At 37.7% G+C, this 26,916-nt stretch overlaps 1 protein-coding gene across 1 annotated transcript; it reads left to right on the forward strand.

Annotated features, from left to right (window-relative positions):
• Positions 1-820: 820 nt before the first annotated feature.
• On the forward strand, positions 821-15,583 carry cibar1 (CBY1 interacting BAR domain containing 1). The gene is made up of 9 exons (XM_026942215.3): positions 821-1,039; positions 1,691-1,925; positions 2,788-2,856; positions 7,163-7,264; positions 8,381-8,386; positions 8,571-8,675; positions 10,521-10,634; positions 13,589-13,708; positions 15,112-15,583. Exons 1-9 carry the CDS (start codon positions 1,011-1,013, stop codon positions 15,241-15,243), a joined length of 912 nt encoding a protein of 303 aa, XP_026798016.3. The 5' UTR covers positions 821-1,010; the 3' UTR covers positions 15,244-15,583.
• Positions 15,584-26,916: the final 11,333 nt, after the last annotated feature.

Here is a 26,916-nt window from a genome sequence, read left to right on the forward strand (position 1 = left end):
GTTGATTTTGTAAGGACATGTTTATTCAGCGTTTAAGCGAGGAGTCTAAAGTGTCACTGCTTTGTAACGGTAAGTTTTCAGCCACAGGACAGTTTTCAGGTTGAACAGCGGACTTTGTGTTTCACGGTTTGTCAGTAACACACAAGATACACTTAAATACAAAGAGAGGCTGGTGAGGGAATGAAGGAACCATCACTGAAATTTTAATGGTTTCCACTACAAATATCATTACAAACCATCAGCTAACCATTAAAACCATTACCATTACTGGTCCTTAATGTTATCCACTAGATATAACATGCCACCAACAGAAGGCAACAAATTACCAGTAGAGAGCCACAGGGACCATTACACTTTCCAATACAATTCCTGTTATAACCATTAAAACCATTACAAATTCTGTGAGGGTTTCTATTGTTTTGTTTTGTTTTGTTTTTTAGCAGGGCTAATACGCAACTGATATCAGGAGCTAGTTTGTGGATGCTCTACAACATTAAATGCAACTAGAAATGAATAAAAAAGTAGGTTGTGTCTTTGTTTGATGAATAAAAATTGTAATTTCCTACAAATTTCTGTAGTATAAGAGGAATAAAACACTTATACTATGACAATAAAGTTGAATCTAATCTAATCTATTACTGTGTTTTATTCCTCACTTATCACACTATTTCTAAAAGTACAAGCCCATTTTAGGATGTTTGTGAAAGAACCATTTATGGAAACCTTTTTTTATTTATTAATTATTATTTGTTCATAATTAAAAATGTGTTGTAAGCTAATATCTAATACATTTTGTTATCATGATGTTGGACTTCGGACTGTCGTCGTCACTTCCGCCGGAAGTGGCCGCGCAACTCCATGGTAACGGCGCACGCCTTTCTCGAATATTTAGCTACCTAGCCATTTAGCTAATGCTAGCTACCTCGAAAACATATAGAAAGACAGCAGAAAATCCTGTAAAGTATTATAAGTTATTAGTAAATTAGCGAGTCGCTGTTTTTTGCAGGATAATGAGTCGCACCCCGGATGCAAGAGCAAGGTAAATACCGCTGTTTTGCTAAGTGGCTAATGACTGTTAGCTCGTTAGCTAGTAAACTAGCTAGCTGGTGAATGTAAGGTCTAGCATTAATTAGCTACGAATAAGAGAAATATAAGTATTGGGGTTAGTTTTAAATGGTAAAATTAAGAGACACTACTTAAATTTGGCAGCATGTTGTTTTGGGGTTAGCTATCATTAGCGCCTCAGCTAGCTAGCTTTTTAGATAATAAGCCAAGAAAGCAGAAATTTTCTAAATAAGAAAAAAACTTTTATTTATTAGTTCTATACCAGCTGCTTTCGTGATGTTTATGCCTTTTTTTTTTTTTTTTACAATTTTGAAATATTATTGTAGTTAGTTTAGTTGATAGCTAATTAACAAGTAACTATCTAGTTGCACAAACTGAGAAAAATACATAATGGTCTATTCAAATATATAATGATAAATCTATTCATTTTTCTATTTAATTCAGTCCTACTAGATGTCAGTGTTACTGTAAAAGTGCATCATCTAACTCTGCATGCATGTTAGTAGTATTCACAGTGAATCCTAATAGCTTAAGATTTCTAATGCATGACTTGAAGCGTTGTGCAGCAATGAACACAGTGCTGTCTTTCTCCCTCATGTTGTTGATTCACTGATGCTTGTTAAAGAGACACGCAGACCAGGCAGATCCAGGAGGGCATCACCCATGTGGAGAAACATTTTGGGGAGCTGTGCCAGCTTTTTGCAGCGTACGTGCGTAAAACAGCACGACTGAGAGACAAGGCTGACCTGCTGGTCCGAGAGATTGGCTTCTACGCAGACACGGAGACACCCAATCTGAAAAATGGCCTGAAGAATTTTGCAGATCAGTTTGCCAAAATTCAGGACTACAGACAAGCCCAGGTGTTTTCATATTTCATAACTGTTATATTATATTATCTATTTGTATAGAGTCAAGGCCAGAATTGTTTCCATCCTTCAAAAGAGTGGATGAAATCATGGACATTCCCATTATGATTGGAGAAACTGCTTACCATTCTCCTGCCAAACATAAGTAGTATTAGACAAACACAGTCACATATAAAGAAACACAAACAAATTGTCATAAAAAAAATTGATGCAAAAAAAAACGAGTTGACCCGCACAAGTGAAGTAATGGATATAAAAATAAATAAAGGTACAGTGAGGGAGGCAAAAGAGACCTCAAAGATCGTAGTTTCAAACTTGAACAGAATTGTTCATTCGTCAGTGTGTCGTTTAAGAGTAAACTATTAGACCGACGCCTTTAGAAAGCATTTCCTGAAAGAAATCCTTCTGAGAATTGATCAGGATCCGACAGATGATCTAAACTAAGAATGTAAACTAAGCATGTTGAAGTGTTCTGATTTGAGGCGTATTCAAGATACAGTTACAAGTACTTTCAGCTTTCAGCGTTATTATTTCCAGGGGTAATCGTACTAAACATTATAGTTGCATTGGTGTACATCTTTTTTTTTTTTTTTAGGTTCACAGAAAAGATTTGCATTATTTAAGAAAAAATTGCGTTAAATAAACCCCCTTGTTTGTTTAATCCTAAATTATCACTTATTACATGTTACTTATTATATAATTACATTACATTTTTGGTCATTTTTATGAAGGATGCCAATCATTATGTTTTCAGTTGTATAGTGCTAAAGATCTTTAGAAAATAAGTCTTCAATTCCCCTGTAGAATTATTATTTTTTTATTATTATTTTTTTTTTTGTATAATCATTGCTCGCAGGTGGAGAGACTTGATGCCAAAGTGGTCGAGCCACTGAAAGCGTATGGTACTATTGTGAAACTGAAAAGGGTAAGTTTGGTTCTATCTAAACATCTGGAAGTGTGTATTTATAGCGAATTCACACATTCAGCACCTCACCTCTTACTCAAAATGATCACATGAGGGCAGCATTACGTTATTTTTATAATCATGAAACACATGGGACGGGGCTGTTCAGTCGTGTGAGGTAATGCGGACCCGGCTAGAACACTCCATTAAAGAAAGGCTGCTTTAGATCATTTCTAACAGATAATCACATTATTGATGTATTATTATGTAATGTATGTTTTTAAACCGTTTTATATTTTTGTCTTGAAAAACATGTCGAAACAGTACGTGTCAAACCATGCTCTTATTGCACAATACACACACTTAGTAAACACAGGTTTTGCTGATTTATCAGTTTATTCCTGCTGGATTGATTTTCCATCTTTTCGCCTTATAGAGAGATGTATTGAACTTTCACTCAAGCTAGCGGGAACAAAATCAACAGTCACAAAAAGGTACACTGAAAACACAATAAAGTGGATGGTTATGATTGAACAAGAAAAACATATTATTTCCACTTATTTCTCCACCTGGGAGTGAAAAGTACTAGATGATTCAAATAGAAAGTAATTACCTACATATGTTCTGCATTTGCTTGCTATGATATTAGTAATTAGCTGTTACTCAGAAAGCTTAACAGGCCTTATGTATGATATTTGGGATATACGATAGTGTCTTGTAACAGTTGGCTGGACTTGATAAGCTTGCAGATTTCTAATACATAAAATTATACATAAATACAGTGCTGTGCAAAAGTCTTAGGCACATGCAAAGAAATGCTGTAGAGCAAAGATGCCTTCAAAATTAATGAAATTAATGTTTCTACATTTAAAAAATACTATAAAGAGCAGTAAACAGTAATAAATGAAACAAAGTCAACATTTGGTGTGTCGATCCTTCGCTTTAAAAAGAAAAACAGTATTCTCAGGGGCAGTGTGTGCAGTTTTATAAGGAAATGAGTGTAAGTGTTACTGATCATCTTGCAGAAGCAGCCACAGTTCTTCTGGAGACTTTGACTGTCACACTTGCTTCTTATTTTTGCAGCGAAACCCAGCAGCCTTCATTATGTCTTTTTGTCTGAAAAGTGTCTCTTATGTAATCTGCTGCTTTCTTTACTGACATACAAACATTTTTTGTAACATTTAATTTTGTGCTGGAAAACTAATGTTTGGAAATCTAAAAAGTTTTTGTACTGAATCAATAATGTAGAAGTCATCAAATAAAAATCTATAACAAAGTTTGTACTAAAATAGGGTGCGTAAGACTTTTGCACAGTACTGAACATACATACATACTGTATATCTAAAGCATAAAAGTAACTTACAACTTCAGGACATCTGACCTAGATAACTAAAACCTTCACAACGATAGATGATTGTTCTTCGTTCCTCGGGGGCCCACAGCACTGCTATGGGTATCTTCTCAAATGAGGGTTTTGATGCTATCCTTTCCAGCATACATCATGTAAACAAACCAGAGATTAAATATCTGTTCCCTCATGTTGCCATGAATTTTAGTCAGATTGTCAAATAGAGATAAACTAAACTAGTAGCACAGGTGTGAATTTTGAAGTTTTATTCAAAAAAGACTTCAGATTTTAAACTTGTAATTTTCCCTCCTCGCTCGGTATGTGGCTTTTACCTCTCATTTTTCTCACCGGTCGGCTTCTCTCTCAGCATTGTCTCTCTGAGTATTCCACGTCTGCCATCTAGCCAACTACTGAGCTTATGTCGCTAACATATTTGAGTGTTTCTTCCCTCACCCTACCATGCACTGTTCACTGCTGAGTCCTTGTAGTGCAATAACTAGTCATCCTTCTCTACGCACTTCTCCTAGTCACCCTCTAGTGCCACGTCCAGGAGTTTCTTTCAAGCTGACAGTCACTTAACGGTTGAACTGTTAAACCCCGACCGCAGCAGTGTCTGAAAAAGGGTCTGGGTCACTCGCTGCCAATGCAACAGCGCTGCAGACAGGCTCTAAATTAACCACTAAAAATGGTGGCAGCCTGAGTTGGATTGGGTAATCCTAGACAAAACATAGAACCCAGTGTGCTCTTTCACAGGATTTTATGGTACCAGTACCATAGTACCCAGTGTGCTGCTTGTTCTAGGTAATCGCATGTGCAGGTGGTCTCAGTGGAGATGCATTGTTGGTGTTCTAGTGAGAACTCTTGCACTGTGTATCTTACTGTTAGCGTTGGAGCAGTCACTCCAATCTACAGAGTTGAATCCCAGTGTGAGAGCTGATTAACACCTCACTCCTCACAGTGGACCAGGACCTAGGCCAGGATATGTGGCAACTCTCCGCCAACCTGGTTTATGCATGGCACCAGGTGCGGTTAACGCAATCTTCTATGCTGTACATGTGAATGCTGCGTAATCTCTTTGGGCCAGTAGCCAAGGAATCCCTGGATAGTGCAGGTTTCAGCATCACAAAAACCAGCATGTCCAAACAGACCGTCAGTGCGTCACTTTTAGGCCGTGGCAATGCGGTTCCATGTTTCAAGGAAAACGCTGCCTTGCTCAACACTTAGGCAGGGAGAGTCTCTCCCTCAGGTCTCTAGCAGATGTCGGAGTCTCCCATCTGTCTCATGGGGCAAGCCATAAACCCACTACTAAAGAGTTACATTGAGCACATTCCTGAAGGGCGTGATACCTTACTGCCAAAAACATCGCCCATCTGGCATTGGCTACATCAGATCAGTGGGCCCTGATGTTGCATGGATACCAGCTTCAGTTCTCTTGGTGACCCCCGACCTTTTGGAGTTTCAGGGTTTGTAGATACCAAACCCCAACAGATTAAATGCTCTACGATCTTGTGGTTGAATCTTGAATTCCTGACCCAAGGTCATGTCAATAAATTTTGTAAATCAATTGATTGACCTTTTCTGAAGCGTTCCATTAACACAAACCTGTAGAGTGTTTCTTGCTGAGCCTGATACCCAGCCATCTGAACCTCAGACCTCAGATCTTTTGGCACTGTTATTTAGGTGATTCTCATCTTCCACTGTATGCAACTCGGTTATGAACCCCGAATAACCGCCAAGGTTCACGACTCCAAACCTGAAAGAATTTGGTGAGAAGCTTCCTGGGAAAGGAATATGATTATACGATATCAGTATTTATTGCAAATACTGCATCACCCAGTTGGTTCTCACCACAGATCACAGTTGCATACGTAGCTCATGTTTTGCTTCTAATTTCTACAGTTTTGTGTTAATTGCATTAATCTTTATAGCAGTTTAACACAGCAGTATCTGGAACGCCTAGCACTTTTGAGAGACCATATGATGCTAAAGTAGAAAAAAAAAAAGGTCACATGTCTTGCACAAGACAAGCATGTTAAGGAATTTAGTGACAGCGTCTTTGCTGCATCTTTTTTGCTTTTGTTGGTTTAATTTAAAAGGGTGTCTGCACTCTTCAAGTGACATAAACGCCTAAAAGTGAACATTCATTTGGATACTGACGGATTTTATCCTTTTAAAGTCCTGCGCTGTCTTAATAGTGTGTTTTGTGTCTTCATCCTGTAGATCCACAAGCAGTCTAAATGCTTTTGTATACATATCTCATTTAGGGCAGTTAGCTTATATCATCTTAAAAGTGTCATGCCAGCGTGTGCTTTAGCTTTTCAGCACATCTTTCCTTTCTTCGCATTTTAGCTTTCCTGTCATTTTTCTTTTTATTTGTCCTGTCATTAAACTGAAATCGATTTTTTTTTTCTTTTTTTTTTTTTTTGTATCAGTGTCTGCATTCTAGTGGATATTCATGTTTCCCCATGTCTAGTCATTTTCTGCTATTATTTGCTAGTAAATAGCCTCATCTCTTTACTGTGTCTGTGATGGAGCTCACTCTGCTGTAAGTGTCTATATGCTTTAGTATCATTTCATTGCTTCAGACACGGAATACAAGTGAAAAATGCAAAAATGAGATCCATCTTCACAACTGTCTTAGTGGTGCTCAGTCAGTGGAACACAGAATGCTTTGCTTAAAGCATCTTTAAAACTATTACAGCTTCTTAAGATGTTTATTGCTCATATCTACTGATTTGTAGATGGTTAATTGTTCTTGATTGCCTTTGTATAGTGTTTGTGTTATCTATTTGGGACCATGCCATTGTTAACTTGTAAAGGTTTTGTGGCTTATTTTAATTAGTTTAATAGCTACATAAGTGTAAGGTAGGTAAATAGTTAAAACTGATTTAGATAAATTATTTATAGATTTGTTTTTGTTGTTGTATTTTTAGGCAGGCAACTCACAGTTTGTTCCTCACACTTTCTTTGAACCCACAGGAGGACCTGAAACTTACTCAGAGCGCCAGGAACCGAGAGGCAAAGCAGATGCAGCAGCTGGAGAGAACGAGACAGAGGAACCCCTCTGACAGACAGATCATTGTATCCTTCCTTCCTGCTCTTTTCTTCTTTAATCTGTCTTACTACGCATGAACAAATAGTGCAGGTTCAGGCTTGTACTGCACCAAGCCATGAGTCAGATATGCCAAAAAACTCAAAGGTGGATTGGTTTATTAGAAGAAAACAGGCAGCCTGAGTCTATAGTTTAGAACATTCTTCTCATGCAACCCATTAGATCCTACATTGCACCTAATGATTATTCCATGTTCGAATGACAGTAACTGATATAAATCACAAATAAGGAATAAGACAAATTTAAATAATGATACAACAAATTTGAAGATTCAGATGAATCTCTTCTCTAGACTAAATCATACAAATAGGAACAGTATTATCATTAATCTGAACAAGCCAACACTAAACAGGTTATACTGCTTTGACCCTACAAAGACTTCCATAAAACAATGTGGAATATAAGAAAAGTTAACTTAAGATAATTTCACTTTCCATGAAGGAGCTGAAGACACGGTGTACCCTGAATGCTTTCATTTTCAAATGTTCGTGCATCATCAATCGAAACTCTCAGTTTCAAAATTTTACTTCTCTCTCGTTGCTGCTGTTGTTGAAACTTGTAGCCTGTGTTGCACCAAGACCAGTGCGAAGGGAAAAATCACATAGTCCATGTGTCTTCTATGTAGTAATTGCATTCATTCATTTTAAGTAATTGATTTTCAGTAATTTCATTCACCTGATGAGTTTGGTACAAAACAAAACTGACTGCTTTTCTCCACTTTCTCTCCTGACCTCTCTCCTGACCTGTTTAAATAGTGATTAATGACATACTGAGTGTTTAAATGTCTTATTTGTTTATGTTTGTGATATTTGACCTGAATGAAAAGTGCTGCAAAGTGCAAACAACCAACCAAGCAACGCTGCAGCGGCCTGTAATGGGTTATTTAGTTCTTTAGTAGTCGATTTTGTCGAATAATTGTTGTAGCCCTGCTCAAAAGCATTGAACATGTTAGGTCAGAGTAGCATTATTACATAATGTTAGGTTTTACTAACATATTTGAGGGAAAAGGCTTATTATACTTATTTCTATGAATAATAACAGTAGCCTTATTCCTGTAAAGAGATTTCCTTAACAGATTTTCACAGTCACAGGTGGGCCTTCACATTTGAGATGAATATATACCAGTTGTGCAATTTGCATTATTGCAAATTACAGTGCACTTGGTAGTGAGCTGAGAACTGGACTGATTTCCTGACATGAGCTCCACAGTACATGAACAGACTGAATGTGTGAACAGTTAGTTCTGCATCGTGACTGTCAGTTGTGTCGTGACAGGCTGAGAGCGAGCTGCAGCGAGCCACGATGGACGCCACGCGCACGACTCGCCAACTCGAGGAGACAATAGACCTGTTTGAAAGGCAGAAGATTCGAGATATCAAGGTTACTGAGATTGCACAATTTTCTGTCTGTCGGGTGAAAAAGTATTGCATCATTATTAGTTGTACAGCGGGAGCCAAAAGTCAAGAACTGGGTTTATTTTACTTGTGATCAAAAACTAATATAAAACTGACACATACTGTGCAGAAATAAATTATTTAAAATTGAGAATTATTAATCTTATTATTTTTTTTAATTTAGCTGCTTGAGAAATCCTCGGATGAATTGGGGATATATCTAAATATATTTAGACAGGCTTTAAACCTGATGTGACACTATACTCTACCAGTGAAAAATTTGGGCACACTAGATATCGAATATATATTTTTCAGCATCTTATAGTTGAAATTTGTTTCTAAGACAGAAGAATATACTTAAAGTAAGTAGTTACTTAAATGTAGTTACTTGTAGTTACAAGAACAAGTAGTTGTTACTTATATTGAATTCCCCAAACTAGTAGTTTGCCTTTCGTTCTTCGGAGCAGCAGATAACAAGTACTCTGCCAAATCTGTGAACTTTATAAAAAAAAAAAAAAATAATAAAAATAATAATAATAATAATAAAAATTATAATAATAATAAAAATAAAAAAACACCTCCTCCAGATTCCCACATGAAGCTGGTTGAGACAATACCAAAGCTTTGTTAGGAATACTGATAAGAATTTAATGTATAAAATAGCAGCTGACCAATTATTGAAAATGAATTTAATTCATGCCTACAAAGCTGGGGAAGCCTATAAGATATCAAAGCACCTTTTGATCTCAATTTCCACTGTCTGAAATGGCAGATAAGGGGAATTATGGAAGTCAAAGCAAGATCTGGAAGACCAAGAAAACTCAGATAGAACTGCCTGTATCCTGGACCTGCAGAAAGGTTTAGCTGACACAGGAGTGGTGGTACACCGTTCTGCAGCATCGCTTGCACAAACATGATCTGCATGGAAGAGTCATCAGAAATAAACCTTACCTGTGACCTCGTCACAAAAGTCAACGTCTAAAGCATACAAAACATAAACTAGGCAAGCCAGAGGCATTTTGGAAGCAAGTGCTATGGACTGATGAAGTAAAAATCAACAATCACCAAAGCTATGTTTGGAGAAAAAAGGTGTAGCATTTGATGTAAAGAAAAATTTGGCAGCTGTTAAGCATGAGGGTGGATCTGTTATGCTTTGGGGTTGTGTGGCAGCCAGTGGCACAGGAAACATTGCACAGGTAGACAGAAGAATGGATTCCAGTAAATATCAGCAAACGTGACACAGTCAAGCAACTGACGGTGTAAAGGGATTGGCCCTTACAACAGGACGATAATCCAAAACATACCTCAAAATCCACCATGGGCTACTTCAAGAAACGCAAGCTGAAACCGAAAAGGCGTGTTACTGACTTATTTACCACAATGTTTTTTTTCTATTATTTTTAAGTTCATCAAATATAAAGTAAGTGTGCATTAACAATTGCAGATTTTTTTTATAATAGATTGCTGCAGAGATTACTTCTTTTCACTTCAGAAATCAACAAAATATGTAATTTGGTGAGGGATGCATACAACTGTAGCTATTATTTGATAGCATTATGTATAAAATAACATAATATATAAAAATAATGCTAATTTTACATGTTAATTTATAAAACAGTTCTTGGTAGTGAGCTCAGACCTTTGGATACTGTAGTGTTTAATACATTATTGTAGTCTTGCAGTGCATTTGAATCCCATATACAGTGCACTTTTCCTCAGGTATACTGTATTGTTGATTTAATTAGATTTGAATGAAAACACAGTGCTACATTTCTGATTAGAATTGTTCTGCAGATAGAAAGATAACACAGCTGCCATTTTTGTTTTGCAGAAAATCTTCGGGGAGTTTGTAACTGTGGAGATGGCATTTCATGCCAAAGCGTTGGAGGTGTACACTACTGCCTATCAGCACATCCAAAATGTGGATGAAGAAGCAGATCTAGAGGTATTACTCTTAAGTCATTTTGTAGAATAATTTTTAAATTCTTAAGATAAAGATTTAATAATGATTCTGAGATTTTTTTTTTCCCGGTAAACCTGCATCACAGCTGCACACCTTTCTAAGAAAAAAAGAGACAAAATGAATTGACTTTAATCAACTTTAAAGTTGCCTTAATATTGTATTTGATAAAGGTATACCAACAAAGCCTGTCAATTTTAATTGAGTGATAGGGAACACTGTTGTCTTCCACCACACTACACACTGCTGCCAGTTACAAAGATTTTTCAAAACCAAGAGAAAAGATTAAGATCTTAAATAGAAAAGGTTTCAGCGCTGTTATACAGGGTCTCCAGGCATGTGTCAGCATGCCTGACTACCTCAGGTCACCTCCAACTGTCCAGTTCTGCTGTATAACTCTCTAAATGACAGTTAGTGTCCTGCTTCCTGGAACAGAGTCCATTTTATAGAGTCTCTGCTATGTAACAGTTTGACAGACATTTTGATAAACATGCTTGGCTTGGCTGTTGGGAGTGAATTTTTTTTTAAATTGGTAAATGGTCATGTTTATGTATTCTTGATCTGGACTGCCAAATGCTACAATTCTCAAGATGCTTTGTTTGTTAGACTCAAAAGAAACTGGCAGCTTAACTACACTGAATTGAATTTGGAAGTGAATTGAGTTGAATAGAACGTAATCAAGGCTGTCTACATGGTGGCCATTTTGGCAGCGTCCCCAGGAAGTAATTTCCTGGCTCTTAGAAGCAGATTTTTTTTTTTTTTTCAAAAACTTGTTTAAAATCATTAAGCTCTGACAATAATGAAATAAATTATTTGTGTCCTTGGTTCAAATAACAAAAAGGTTTAATTTGTCTTATGCACATATCTTTATAACAAGGAGTGCAAAGGCTTAATGACACCAAACTTCCTTATGGCTGTTTCTACGGTTGCAGTGTTTGTCAGACCAGAGGGCAAAATCCCAAATGACTTCTTGCTCTTGACATACATGTATGTGCAGGGTATAACATAATTGCCTCCACACCCCATGTATGGTTAATAGGATGTCATTTAGGATTTGCTCTGCTGCTAGCTTCCTCTGACCTTCCAGGGTTTACACTTTACTTCTGTATTGTTCTATGTAGGGCGCTAAGCTGAAGCTAAGCCGTATCACCCAGGACGCTTCCTTTAAATAGACTATGAATCAGGAGATTATGTATAACCTGCTCTGTTTTCACAAATACGTCCATGTAACTCATCTACAATAAACCATATGTCCTCTCTATTATCTTTATAATATCGAGTTGGCCAGCATCTAGTTTGTCCTGCTGTTTTTGGCACTGAAACTAAACTAATGAATAATGGCTCTGGTATGAGGATTTTTGTAACATGAGGCAAAACCAGTCAGCACTGTTGCAATGGCAGTAGAAAACTAAATCAGTGCTTCAGTTCAAGATTACGATAGGCCTATATTGTTAAAGGGTTATCTTTACCAAACATATCTTACAGTTGCAGTTATCTCTTTATTGAAAAGCAGGGCTTTCTGAGATACAATCAGCATGTTGAAGGTTACACGCTATCCACCCCGTGAACTGTCTGTTCAGTGCTTATGCACAAAAGGATGACTGGTTGCTTAGCATGTCAGCCATGATCTGTAGTGTAATGGAAAAGATAATATTGGCATCGTGCAAATACTGCAACAACAAAAATGTTAATAAAACCCTGAAAGTAGTTTAAGAGAACAGCATAAGTGCCCGAAGTAAATGAATAATAGTGTAATCACCAGGTTCTAAACAGCAATCCAGCTTTTGCTTTTCTTTCATTTACACTTCATAACTTAAGTATTATAAAGTTCTATCTGGGTGAAGAATGAAAGGCAGATAAAAAACTTATAATACTAAGGTCACAATGGGTTAAGTAGGCAAGACTGAAGTATGACAAGGTGTTATGAAATACGTGAAAGGTAGCAGGGCTGTTACATGTACACTACATATAATCTGACTCTCAGTAATAATTAACAGAGGTTAACAAAGTGTCAAGATGTTATGTGAAGTGCCTGTGATGAGTAGCAGATTCACATATACACTCACCGTCCACTTTGGGAATTAGGAAGACTTGTACATCTGCACATGTGTAAGATGTCAATCTTTGTGCAAATATCCAATCAGTGGCATCCAATTGTGGTAGCAGGGCAATGCATCTCACCAAAAGCTCCTGTGGCCTGCTGTTGTAGCCCATCTGCCTCAAGGTTTGACATGGTGTGAGTTCTGAGATGCTTTTCTGCTCACCACGGTTGTAAAGAGTGGTTATTTGAGTTACCATAGCCTTCCTGTCAGCCTGAACAAGTCTGGCCATTCTCCTCTGACCTGTCTCATCAACAAGGCATTCCTCCCCACCGAACCGGTGCTCACTGGATGGTTTTTGTTTTTTCCACACCATTATGTGTGAATTCTAGAGGCTGTTGTGTATGAAAATCCCAGATCAGCAGTTTCTGAAATACCCAAACCATCCCATCTGTTACCAACAACCATGCCACAGTCGAAGTCACTGCGATCCCATTTTTGTTCTCCCCATTTTAAGTTTTTAAGGCCCTTAATAACCGATCCTTACAGCAAGAGAGATTCATTTACCTGCTGCTAATACTAGCATTTTGCAAAGTCATTTTTATTATATTTATATTTTTCAGTCTAGATGCCATCTCTCTTCCATAATACTCTATTAAGTGAGTCAGTGTATGGAAAGCAATAACTAAGAGACAACATCAAACACTGTAATGTAACCACTTATAACCACAACATATGGCATCTCGACAAATAAAACCTGAAACATATCTCCATGGTTCGTGCGCAGGATATGTAGATAGAATACAATTTTTTTCTGACACAACTATATGAGTATGGGATGAGTTTCATAACTTTTCACAGAAGCTTTTCTTTAAACAACCTCCATTTGTCTTTTGGCAGGTTTTCAGGAGCTCCCTACATCCCCCTGACTATCAGTCACGCATAGATATCGTCCGTGCTAATTCCAAAACATCTTTAAATCACACCGGCACATCTATGAGTAAATCAGGGACCTTGCAGGTGAGTGTTATACAAGTAAATATCACCATCAAATGTGATAGCCGTGTTTTAAAAGCAGTTTCTATTACTTTATGGTTGATTACACCTACTTAATTACAAGATTGCTTCTCATAAACCAAATTTTTTTTGCTAGAAAGCTTCCTGCTCCTTCACTCAGCAATTACAGCACAGTTAGAGCGTCTAGCATTTTTGTTTCTACAAATATACATTTATAATTGTACTTGCACAATATTGGCAGAGATAGAACCACAAGTGAAGTATTCATGCTCTCCAAAACGATGCTTACTTCTAGTCTTACTGATTGTTCTGATCAGCCCAGGTTATAGGACATTGTCAATTCTGATACTGGAGGATCAGAGACATTGATTAAATAAGGTGATTGCATAGAACAAAATTATTAACCTAACGTAACTACTATATACCACTCAGCAGATCGGCTTCTGCTGAGAAGATGAAGCCCCTGTGTCTTAGCTCTATAGCAAATGAACACTTGATCTGAGAATTGGATGGCTGCCACCTGGTCCATATAACACCGTAGGGAGTGTACTGGTCACAGCAAGGTCACTGTTTAGCAGCTCCTGGTCAGAATCCAACCTAACTATATAATGCTTGTAAGAATGTTTGTAGTATAGAAGAAAGCACACTCACTGAGGCAGAAAGCAATGACAGGAGGCAATCCCCGCTACTGATCTTAAGATTAAATCCCAGTACCATCAAGCTATCACTGTTGGACCCTTGAGCTAGGCCCTTAGTCTGCAACTGCTCAGTTGTTTCCTGTCCCAGCCGTAAGTTGCTTTGGATGAAAGCATCAGCCTAAATGAGATAAATGTAAACTGTAAAAAGGATACATGTTGCATTGGCTGTGGTCAAGTGGGTATTGTGTTTGTGTGACTTTGTTTTAAGGTGCACACACACACAATATGCAGGTGTTTGACACTGCCCCTGGTGGTTAGGAGAGACACAGAACTAAAGCTCTCATACCGAACTCATTTATTACATATCATCTGAGGGTAGTCCAGGTAGATAAGATGTTTTTAGTTCTGTAGTTGTCAGTGTAAAGGTATGAATATAGTTAGAAAAAGAAAGTAAAGATTTGTGCTTGATGGTGCATTTTAAATCTACTGTAGTAGCATGAGTTCTGAAATTGTTAAAGTAGTATGACACTTTAAAGCAACAACAACAAAAAAAGAAAATGAGACTTGAATGCAGTCCAAAATAAACAGGTAGCCAATTTAATGAGGTGTAATATGAGTAAGATTTGAGCTCAACGTTGTCTAATTGAACCTGGAGCTCATTGAAACTTGGGAGTTTCCTCAAAGGGGAAATTTGTTGCATGTGACGAATGCCAGTGTCAGTCTCGTTACGCTAAAACAACAAAGCTAAATAGCTTGTTTCTGAAACAGTCAAGGACTACAAAAGGACAGAAGAAAGGGGTTGAAGAAGAAGAGGAGGAGGAGGACGGTGATGATGATGATGATGATGATGACGACGATGACGATGATGATTTGGAGGACATTACAGATGATGAGAAATAATTAACCTGCTTAACTGCTTCTTGTGCCATAGTATTTTTTTAAACAGTGTTGCAACTTAAATTTCTCAATTGCACAACTGTGTAATGTGTACTTAATCAACCAGCAGTAGTTATTAGCTCTATTATTAGTGCCTGTAAAGATTTGCTGTTTTTAAGTGTTTTATATAAAGCATGTACAGTAAGATTGGACTTTTTTTTTTTTTACTTTAGATCATTTGAAATGAAACGTTTTTGATTCTCTAGTGCCAACAGTGATTATTTCTGAGTGCAGTGTTAAAGTTTAAAATTGATATGGTGAATTAATATGTGACCAAATAAACCCCAGTTGTGTTATTTCTAAACGATTGCTTAATGGTGTAAAATCAATTCTTGCACAATAAGCGTGCGGAGCAGAAAATGAATAACAAAGTGATGCCTCAAGAGTCCTATAATATACACTCACTGGCCACTTTATTAGGGACACCAGTACTACCAGTATTTATCGATGCATTGAAGAATTCATGATGAAAATGAATTATTTTTCCACACACAGCATTCGCTAGAGTTTACACAGAATGGTGTGAAAAACAAAAAAATATCCAGTGAGTGGCAGTTGTGCAAGTGGAAACACCTGAGGACAGAAGAGAATGACCAGACTGGTTCAAGCTGACAGGAAGACCTCAGTAACTCAAATAACCACTCTTTACAACTGTGGTGAGCAGAAAAGCATCTGAGAACGTGCAAAACATTGAACAACAGCAGAAGACTACATCAGGTTCCACTCAGATTCCTAAGAACAGGAATCTGAGGCTACAGTGAGCACAGGATAAACGAAACCTGGACAGCTGAAAAGTGGAAAAATGTCAACTGGTTTTCTTACATACTCAAACCCGTCTGTCTGTCAGGATTTAATGTGTTGTGCTGCTGCATGATTGGCTGGTTGGATAATTGCATGAATATGCAGATCTACAGGTGTTCCTAATAAACTAGCCAGTGAGTGCATAGTGCAGGTATATGTAGTATCATCACAGTGGAGCCTGACCCACCCGGAGCTCTGCGTCACCATTCTTTATGGTTTTTGTGTCAGTCATGCATGAGTCAGGCAGAGTGAAATGAGGATCAGCTCTCTCTCTCTCTCTCTTCTGCCCTTCCCTTTTTCCTCACACGCAAAAACACACACCATTGCAGGCTGCATGTGCAATTAATATGCAGTGCCTTGATATTCAGCTTACAGAGATGTAACATCCTGCTGCAAGCTCTTTTCAAGTCAGGAGCTTGAATAAAATATGTATGTCCAAACCCTCATTTGAGTGAAGGAAATGGAGACAAAGAGAGGCCAGTCTTTGATGATGTGAGTCATTGACGCCGTGTGTGAGAGAGAGAGAGAGATGGAGATCAACTGAGTGACTCACTGTAACTCGCCCAGCCAATCCGGCCGTACCGGATGCAATATATATATCAGAGACAGGTGGTCAGCTGACAAACTGGTCAAGACATTCATAGATACCTATTACAATAAATATATTTCGAGTATCATTATCATCTCCTGCTCATTAACACTGAGTCTCATGTGACGATCGTTCAAAAGCACACAGGACTGAGATTGTTTTCTTGTTTTTCTCCAACGTGTGCTGGACTGGGTACTCCCTATATTTGGAGTGGAAACTATAGTGACTCACTTGCTTAAACAGAAGCCATTATTTGATAGAGAAACAAATGCACAGTAGTGAAAGTGAATAATAGTGTATGCAATGGTGGCTACTGTGTGATAGGACAACTTAGGACAACTTCTCCTTCACACAGTGAAGGAGACTTGCTGTTACAGAAAAATAATCAAAGACATGGTGGTGTGACGCAGGCTGATGTGAAGCAGAGTTACAGTTCCTACCCCAAAGTTGATTCATTTCCAATAACAGCATGTCCTGAAGTGTTTTGTCCACAGCAGTTTGTCAACAATTTTTTTTTAAGGAATGAATATCTCATACTTTAATCTATAAAAGACAAGTTCTGTCCTGTTATCATTTGTTATACCAGCTATAAACATTCATCCCTCACTAGCCTTTCTTTTTTCTCTTTCTCTTGACGATAATACGGCAAAAATCTCAGCTTGTCCTGTTATCGAGAAACCCAGAAAAGCCATTCCTGTGGCAGAAAAGTGACTGCTACACTGGAGACTCCTTCCATAAACGTTAAATAAACGTCTCCGGACAGAAAACATCATATCATCATTGTTTATACATTGTCCTTTGTTACATAACACATTTTTTAAAAATCCCTTTATAATTAGCCTGTGGAGCGTCCACCATATAAGTCCTTGTAAATGAGCTGTTACTATAGAAACATTAAAAACAACTAGCACTTCTGTCAGAGCTGCTGTTAGAAAATGAATCAACACCTTCTGACCAATCAGATTCGAGAATGAATAATTGGAAGTTTTACTGGCTAAAACGGAATTATTTTCATCACACCTAATATCTGTAACTGTGCTCTGGATTTGGTCCTGGAGACATAATCATTCTTTCTTGTACATTCTTGCTGTTTGATTACCTTAAGTTTAATTTTTGCCTACATTGATGAATTTGTGTACCCATCATTACCATTAGGGGGCATTAGGGGGTAAACACCAACATTTTTTGGGTTCACATGTGAATTACAAATCATCATTGGAATATGATTCTAAAAATGTATGACAAATGTCAATATTTCAACCAATACTGAATCATAATCACAAGAAGAAGACCAAACTATTACGCTTTATCAGCCAGAGACCCTTTTATCTGTAAAATAAATTCCACAGACACCCTCCTCTTTACAAATCCAACTATTTAAATATTAGGTTCATTTTCAAATGTGTTCAGTAATATTCAGGATTTTTCTGGAGCCATGGAGCTTTTTATTCCTGACCTTTTCACTGACAGAACACATTAGATTCAAACAGACATTATTTATAGGCTGCTCGCTTTTGAGTTGGATTAAACCCACTCAAAGTGTCAAACAGGCTGATAACCAGGAGAACTCAATAATAAATATATTAACTTTATTAACATTGGGTTGTGATTTTTTAAGAACCAATGCAATGTCATGACCTCCGTACTATTAGGTTCTAGCAGGGTTAAGAATGAATGGGAGATAATAATGTGTTATATACTTGAAAACGATTCCCAATCATATGCTTCTTTATCACTCCATAGGTTGAGTGAATGTATCTTAAGTTTTTTTTTTTCCTTCTATTGTCTAGTAGTAATAAGCCAACTGTACTTGTTGTACTAGACATTCAAAGTGAAGTGGATGAGTGAACGTCTGTATAGACACATACAGGTTCCATGTTTTTCTTTAAAAGGACTTTAAAGGTCTTATATAAGGCTTTTGTGACAGATGCACCTGCGTGAATGACTCCCATCCATTCAGTGGCTTTCAGTTAGGTCAATAAAGTCCAAGGCCGGGATTCCTTCCTCACCCTCTGACTCATCTTTACAGAAGCCTTAATGGGAAACAGTTTTGTGGTTTCAGAGAACAGTGGAGGCATCGTCAGGGTGTGTCCGTATGAGTCACTAACAGTGCTAATAGTGGAGACGGATATACAGAAAAGGGGAGAGAGAGGTTGGGGTTTTTTTTTTTATCATCATTATTATTGTTCAATCATAATGACCACAATTTGTATCATATTTCTGAATGGAGTTGTTGTCACAAAAAACTTGGTTTTGAGGGCAAAGTTTACTTCCTCTTTCTTCATTTGCCAGTGTTTAGTGATTTCCGAATTTCACACCTCCTAGAGAAGACTTAAATAAGTTTAACTTCACTTTGAGTTTAATTTTGGGTTTCCCAGTGAAAACAATTAACGATCATGGAGACGCTCAGCATGTAACCCAGGGTTATTCTCATGCTTCTGTTGTCACGCGAAGGCTGTTTTCGCTAATGATTTCGACATCAACCTCCAAAAGGCATCGTGGCTACAGCAAAGAGTGTTGCGTAAGGGCTTATCTAATAGGATCTGTCAGAGAGGCCTCTAGGTCATAAGCTCACTGGCAGTGTAAAAGACAAACTAGGCACCTGTCTGTGTCGGCTGTGACCTCATATGCTCCAAACCAGGAGCTTAGAAGTGTGTGTGTGTGTGTGTGTGTGTGTGTGTCTGTGTGAGAGAGATTGAAAAAGAGTGAGGAACTTTCTTTAACATAGGTGTCAATGTTTGTTTAACACACAGATTCCTCATGCTTGTCTTAATCTCACTGAGTCTCTGGACAAATTATGACATGCAAGTCATTCAGCATATCTCAGAAATTCCCTACCAAGGAAGCAAAAGACTGTTTTACAAGGAAGAAATCTGATGTGAAATTCGAGACCAAACATGAAATGAGAAACTATATCTAGGTTAAAGAATAAATAAGGTTTGGAAAATTGCGAGAGAATAAAAAAAGGTGACAACGACCTGTGAAAGGATTACCTCAGCTCAAGAGAATCTAAACTGTCAACTGACCGACTGCTCATCTCGAAGGCTCAGAACTCGCAGGAGAATGTGTTTTTCAGCGTGTGGAGTTATGGAAAAGCACTCTTTAATTCATTTAGACTCAAACGATTGGTGTGCATGTTTATTTTAACAGTATTGTGTGCTGATGCACAGATTTCGCTGATAATGAACGGAGTCTTCGTCTCTCCTTTTACACAAGTACAGTAGCTTCGCTTGTCACTGTTTGTTTTCTGCTCTGCTCCTGCTTTAATATCGCAGTAAAAACAAGGTGACCCATTTATGCGTAGCTATAAAAAGGCTGTAGCAGTAATTCCTGCTTTCCGAGGGTTTTACAGCTACTTACAGTCTCACACCAATCCTGACCTGGTCTTACTGCAAGCACAAGGATTTTCATGAACATGAAGGTTACTAAAGATTGATTTTGCAAAAAACTTCACAGTTATGATCCATCTCCCTCATTCAGAACAGTCGTGTAGACGACCACTGTGTGTCATAGCATAAAGTCAGCGGGTTTGTGGCCGAGTTTAGATATAATTTAAGTAAATTGGTTGTGCTGAGCTACACCTGGCTTGTGTAGACCTGCAGTATTCATTTATGCATACCTGTGTTGCTAGAACATCTGTACAGCGAAAGTGCAATTGTAGGGCAGCATACAATATGGAAAAGTGACGGGGAGAAAAGAACAGTTTTTTTATATCAATATGTAAACGATGCATAATTCATTATTATAATATTGGATGCACTGTGGTACAAACCCCATTCAAGAGTCCATAACCAAGAAATGTTTTTTCCATCAGTTTCGAGAATACAAAATTTGGCCAAATGAATTAATTTAGCAGTTTGAGAAACTGTAATATATATTATATTATAAATTATATGTAATTTCTATAATTATAATAAAATGTAGCTGACTTTCCTGTCCTTACACAATTTGCTTAATTTTTTTTTTTTTTTACCATTGTTGCAATGCCATGGGTTTTGTTCCAACATTAATGTATGCTTTTAGCATAGTGTTAACTGTTGCTGTCGTTTAATGATTGAGTACGGAATAAAACATGAGGGCGCATGCTGTTATAGGAAAATAATCCATCACGGGGTGGTGTGATACGGCCTAACATGAAGCGGAGTTGAGGTTACCACCCAAAAGAATTATTTTCAAATAACAGTACATCTGAAGAGCTTTATTCCTCTTATACTACTGCAATTTTCCAACAATTACAGTTTATATTTTAGTAAAGAATGACCCATCACTTTTCAACAGTTTATAGTTGTTGTTAAACAACAGTTTAACAGTTTATAGTTACATTTAATGTTATGAAATATCCAGGAAACGGAAAGCGCAGAGTGCTCTATCCTGAAGACTTTCCCAATGGGGAAAAACATCCTTACCTTTACAAAGCACTGACACTGGAGACTCCTTCCATAAGCATTAAATAACCATCTCCTTACAGAAAACTTCATATTTCAATTTCATATAACATATTAGATAGAAAAAGTGCTTTAACATAAAACTATGATATGAATTACAGCCAGCACTACAGCCATAGAAAATTAATTCTGACCAATAAGAATTTACCAGTTCTTGTGGTATAATATCTAATATCAGTAACATTGACTTACTACTAGACATTTCAATGATCTAGAGCTTTCATAAACATGAGATGTTAAGAGTGTTTAAGGTGCTAAAGAGTTTTCATTCAAATGTGTATGAGTATGTGTTCTCACAGATCTGTCCTTAGGGATCTGAACCCAAATAGATACAACAACAAGAGGTAAATCTGACTATAAACAAAGACTAACTGTGCCTTGCAATGGGAAATGGATCCATTAATCCATTGCCTTTATTATGACAGCCCTATGGTTTCCCTCCTAGCTAAGAACAGGGCACTAATTGGGAAAATCCCACAGGATTTGTTCAACAGCATGAAACACGTTCCAACTTCTTCCGACCACACATGCAGCCAAATTCGCTTTCTGCGGTTTCCTTCAAACACCAAGAAAACATTTCCACTCCATTAATCCTTGATGGACAGACACTCGAGAACGTTGTCCTGTGCATTCAGTACATGCCTGAAATTAGTAGTGTCAAGAGGTTTGTTTCTACTGGGACGTCTTGGAGCATGCAAAGCAACATTCAGGCTTGTTGGCTCCAAACATGGGCCGTCAGGAATAAATAGAGCGGCCTAATCATGTTGGCAGCGGAGGAGAAGTGGCCGTGTCACAGCGGCGGATGGAGGGAAGGGAGTCTTGTTTTGGAAAATGTAGAGAGGTTGCCATGGAGCCTTTATTTAATCCCATGGTAATTAGCCAAGCCCATTGATTGCACAACACTGTTGCCCCCGCCCCCTGCCGCCGGCTATGTGGTGGCCTCATCAGCCAGAACACGACGCTATTTATGTTTATGCATTCTGTGATTCCCGTCTATAGACGGTTCGCCTGGTCAACACAGGATGTGTGATAAAGAGCCTTTTGTGGTCTAATAGCATTCGAGATTTTCACATGGAAGAGGCCAAAGACGGCGATCCCACACGCCACCCTTGCTGCATGTGTAATAATAACTGTCTGCTTGGGAAAAATTCAGACTGAGATCCTCATTTGAAATGCACAGGCCACCTATTTATACTTTCAGGAATTTCACAAGCGGCCATGCTGAGGACACAGAGATTGAGTGGGTGTTCTACATAACCCTTACTCGTGCACAAGAGAGACCGAGAATGAGAGAAAGAGAGAGGATTGTTGCTTCAAGTGCAGTATACCGATAAGAACAGAAAATACAAGTTAAGGATTTGTGTGATGCAATACAACCACTTGCACAGAAACGTTGCACTGAACTTAAAATTTCTTAAACAAACTCCTCACATACAAGTGACGTTTTGATGGACTTTATCTGTACTGTACTGCAAAGAGCAGAGTTAAAGACTTGGTGCTATAGCAAAAAAAAAAAAAAAGCATAGTTAAAAGGATTTGTTGTAAGGAAGTCATGTGTAAATCAGTACTGCTTTCATTCGTGCCTCTGTTTACTGCAGGTTGTTGTGAGAAGCCGTTTGAACAGTTGTGCAATTGGCCCATTTGCCCAGAGCAAATAGCAGCCTTCTGAGAAGGGGGTGAGGGAGCATGTAGATGCATACAACCACCGCTTTTTTCCACTGATGTCACAGGTTTTAATCTCCTTCACTTGCACAATTTACTTTCATTTGAAAGCCTGGTTGTGCAACGTAGAGGTTACTAAAGACCAATATTTAGCTCCGTTTATGATCAGGCTCCTTCCTTCAGAGCAATCATATACCGTAAAGTCATAGCGTAAAGGTCACTACAATTGTAGCCGAGTTTGCATATAATATAAGACGACTGATCGTGCTGAGCAGCTAGCTTTTGACCTGTGTAGACCTGCAATATTTATTTACACATACCTGTGTTGCTAGAACACCTGTACAGCCAAAGTACAACTGTAGGGCAGCACACAATATGAAATGATTGAAGGAGACAAAAGACAAAATTAGTTTTGTTGTAAGTCAGTATTAAAAAGAAACATCTTTGATTTTCGTAGTATTTGGTGTATTACGGTACATGGCAGCTTGATGGAAGGTCAAAGAGTTCATTACCAAGAACTGTTTTTATTCCATCGGTGTTGAGAAATGAATACAAAATTTGTCACAACTCAGAATTAACGTATTAGCTCTTGTGAAATTTCTTATATAACATTCAAATGTAGCTGATTATCCCGTTCATGCAGTATTTTCTTAATTTTTAACATTGTTGTGATGCCGTGGAATTTGTTCCAATATTAACACATGGAGGTTCTTAACATAGTGGTAACTGTTGCTGCCATTGTACCATTCTAACTCATTCTATATTATCATTTCAATAGTAACAACTCATTATCACAGGAACTTTTATAACCTTTCTGTACGAAGACATTTATTTAACATTTATGGAAGGAGTCTCCAGTGTCACCGCTTTGTAACGGTCAGTAAGTTTTCCACCACAGAAATGTCTCTCAGGACAGAGGACTTCACGCTTTCTGTTTTCTCAATAACATGACGACTTGCATTTTTAGTCTTAGTAACTTTAAGCGGGAGAGAAGAGAGGCTGGTGAGTGAAGGACTGTTTATAGCTGCTGTAATTACTAACTAACTAAATACTAAATACTACCATGCTACGTGGACATTCCTCAACATTAAATGTAACTATAAATGGATAAAAAGTATAATGCATCATTTTTCATTGCCACTGTTATTCCTCTTATATGTGGTATACTGTAAGAGGAATATAACAACACTACAATATGTGATGTTATAGGAAACTAATCAACTTTGGGGTGGTAACAGTGACTCCACTTCATGTGCGGCCACATTACACCATGCCATTATTGATTACTTTCCTATAATAGCACACTCCATCATGTTTTATTCCTTACATATCTCAGTTTCTAGTTATCTATTCATCATCTAATGTCATAGTTACTGTTTCAATAAACAAGAACATTTTTTCACTTATTTAGTGAAGAATAATATCATCTGGCTTCATTTCATTAATGTTTCATAAATCATTTAATAAAACTCAGACGCTATGTGTGTATAACGCTATAGGTAGAGTATAACTGCAAGGCATAATCACCTGTGCTCCAGACTATCCTCCTGTCTTTGACCAGAAGGACAAAGGAAACAGCTGTGGGAGGCAAATGCAAATGCAACCCCTTTTCACAGGACAGTCATTACTGAGAACAAACATTAGGCTTTAGTGCTAAAGCGGCCAGTGCTGCATCCTTGTCAATATGTCTGAGGGCAAGCACACACACACACATAGATGGCTGCCACACACTGTTATCAGAGGCCTGGGGGATGTGACTCGCTTGCTTATGATAAGGGAGAGCATCCGATTGTGAAAGTACTGGGAATCCCGTGTTTACTGACTGTCCAGCAGTTCCATGAGCAGCAGTCACCTGATACGCAAACCAGTAAATAGACTCAGAATGGGAGCATTGATAAGTTATCTGGCACATGCTGAATGTTATCACAAATGAAGGAAGGTGGAAATATAAAGATATACTGTACATTATAGGGTGCTTTAATATATCATCATGACATATAATCCATGTTAAGTCAATTCCAGGTTGTCACACTACAAAATGTGGACCAGTTAGCGGCTTACTTATGCAAGCCACTGCATATTGCTAGACCTAGCTACGATCTTTTAAGAAAGGTTTTTCACAAGCTGTGCCAAGACCAGACTATTTTTTTCCAGTCTCAGGTTTTGCATTCTGAGATGCCTTTCTGTTCACCACATTACATTACATTATGCTGCTACAATATTTATTATACTGTACATAGGCTGCTACTCTTATGTTTACACTATTCTAGCTACTTATACTGTACTCTTGTACTTTTTGCACTATTCTTACTAGATTCACTTTCAAATAGAACTGTGTACTGGTCGGCGCTGCACTGGGACTTACTGTGCCCATTGTCTGTCCCAGTAGTCATTGTACTGTCTTGTTCTGTCTGCACATGTTTGCACTTGTGCACTTTATGTATAAATTTATGTAGTCCCTTGTAGTTCTGTGTTGTTCTGTGTTTGTCTTATGTAGCACCTTGGTCCTGGAGAAATGTTGTTTCGTTTCACTATGTACTAACTGGCTGTATATGGTTGAAAGGACAATAAACTCCACTTGACTTGACTTGACACGGTCATAAGGAGTACTTCTTTAAGTTACCGCAGCTTTCCTGTCAGCTCAAACCAGTTTGGCCATTCTCCACTGACTTCTCTCTCATCAAGAAGGTGTAGAACTGCAGTCACTGGATGGTTATTGTTTTTCACACCATGCATCTTGACACCAACAATCATGCCACAGTCAAAGTGACTGAGATCACATTTTTCCCTCATTCTGAATTTTGCTGTGAGCAGAGTACTGAAGTTCTTGGCCTGCATCTGCATGATTTTATGCATTGTGATTTTGTTAGTGGATTGGCTGATTGCATGAATGTGCAGGTGTACAGGTTGCTAATAAAGCAGATGGTGAGTGTATGGCACTTTGTATAGCACTTTGGACAGCTGACGTTGTTTAAATATGCTTCATAAATAAAATGCACTTACTTACTGTTTAACTTCAGATTGTTAATTTGCTGAAATATTAAGCTGAAAACTCTAAGTATTCACCTTCTTACAATCTGCACTGTAAATTTACTAATAAGCTACCATGTATTTGTATTTAATTACATGTACCTTTTGGTATTTTTATTTGAATTTCTGTCTTTTTCCTACAATGGCACTTCTTGCTTTTGCTCTCCAATTCATTTTCATCTTTACTATCAAATATTGAACTATGCAATGACAGAGAAAAGTTTTTTTACTGTTTGTTTTACCTTTTATATTTTTTATCACTATCATTTTGTGTCATTATTATTAAATAATAAAAAAATAACATCAAAAATAAGGAATCAACAGAGCCAGGCAATTACTTTTGTTCTCCTAAAGTCCCCAAAAAAAGGTCTATGCATGAAAGAGGGATGACACCTATACCGTATTACCCAATATGGACATTTCATAAGTTTAATCTGACTTTCAACCCTTTAGGCTCTTAGCAATGTTGATTTATATTTATACTTTAAGATCTTTTATTCATACACAATCCGCAAGCTTATTAATGTCTTGTCTGCAAGAAAATGAAATAATGTTCTGGCTTATTGTTGAGGAAAAATGAAGAGATCTATTCATTTAGGAAGGAAATTCCAGTAAACAGATTTTCTTTCTGAGTCACGCTGCCATTCTGTCTTTGTTTTGTAACCAACACACAGCTAAAAGTTCCCATCAAACAGAGCAGCCTTTCAAATGCTGCAAATTTAAAATGTATAAATGTTCTTTCAGTGCCTGTAGTCTGTGGGTGAACAAGAATGCACACTTTTAATGAGTGTGTGAGTCGGAAAGAAGCTGTATTTCATTCATGTGTACGTTTAATGACATCACAAGCACATCTTCAGTGGAAATAAAGCTGTCGGCAGGTAGTAAAGCTTTCAGTTTTAATGATTTATGACGAAACGGGTTTCCTCGTATGCCCAATTAACTTTTCATTTTCACGGCAGTGAGTAATTGTTTGGGAAGTTTTTTTGTGTGTGTGTGTGAGAGTTGCGTGTGGGTGAATAACAGTGATTAAAGAGAGCACTGGAGTTCCCACTGAAATTACATAGCAACCAACCAAGTGTTGCATCCAAAGATGAGTACCAATACAGGCCA

This window comes from Pangasianodon hypophthalmus, chromosome 29 (genome assembly GCF_027358585.1).
Source record: "Pangasianodon hypophthalmus isolate fPanHyp1 chromosome 29, fPanHyp1.pri, whole genome shotgun sequence".
In the NCBI taxonomy this organism is placed as follows: domain Eukaryota; kingdom Metazoa; phylum Chordata; class Actinopteri; order Siluriformes; family Pangasiidae; genus Pangasianodon; species Pangasianodon hypophthalmus.

Coding starts and splice junctions, on each gene's coding strand:
- cibar1 (XM_026942215.3), top strand. CDS start 1,011: ATGAGTCGCACCCCGGATGCAAGAGCAAG. Junction 1,040..1,690: donor ACCCCGGATGCAAGAGCAAG/GTAAATACCGCT, acceptor TGCTTGTTAAAG/AGACACGCAGACCAGGCAGA. Junction 2,857..7,162: donor CTATTGTGAAACTGAAAAGG/GTAAGTTTGGTT, acceptor TTGAACCCACAG/GAGGACCTGAAACTTACTCA.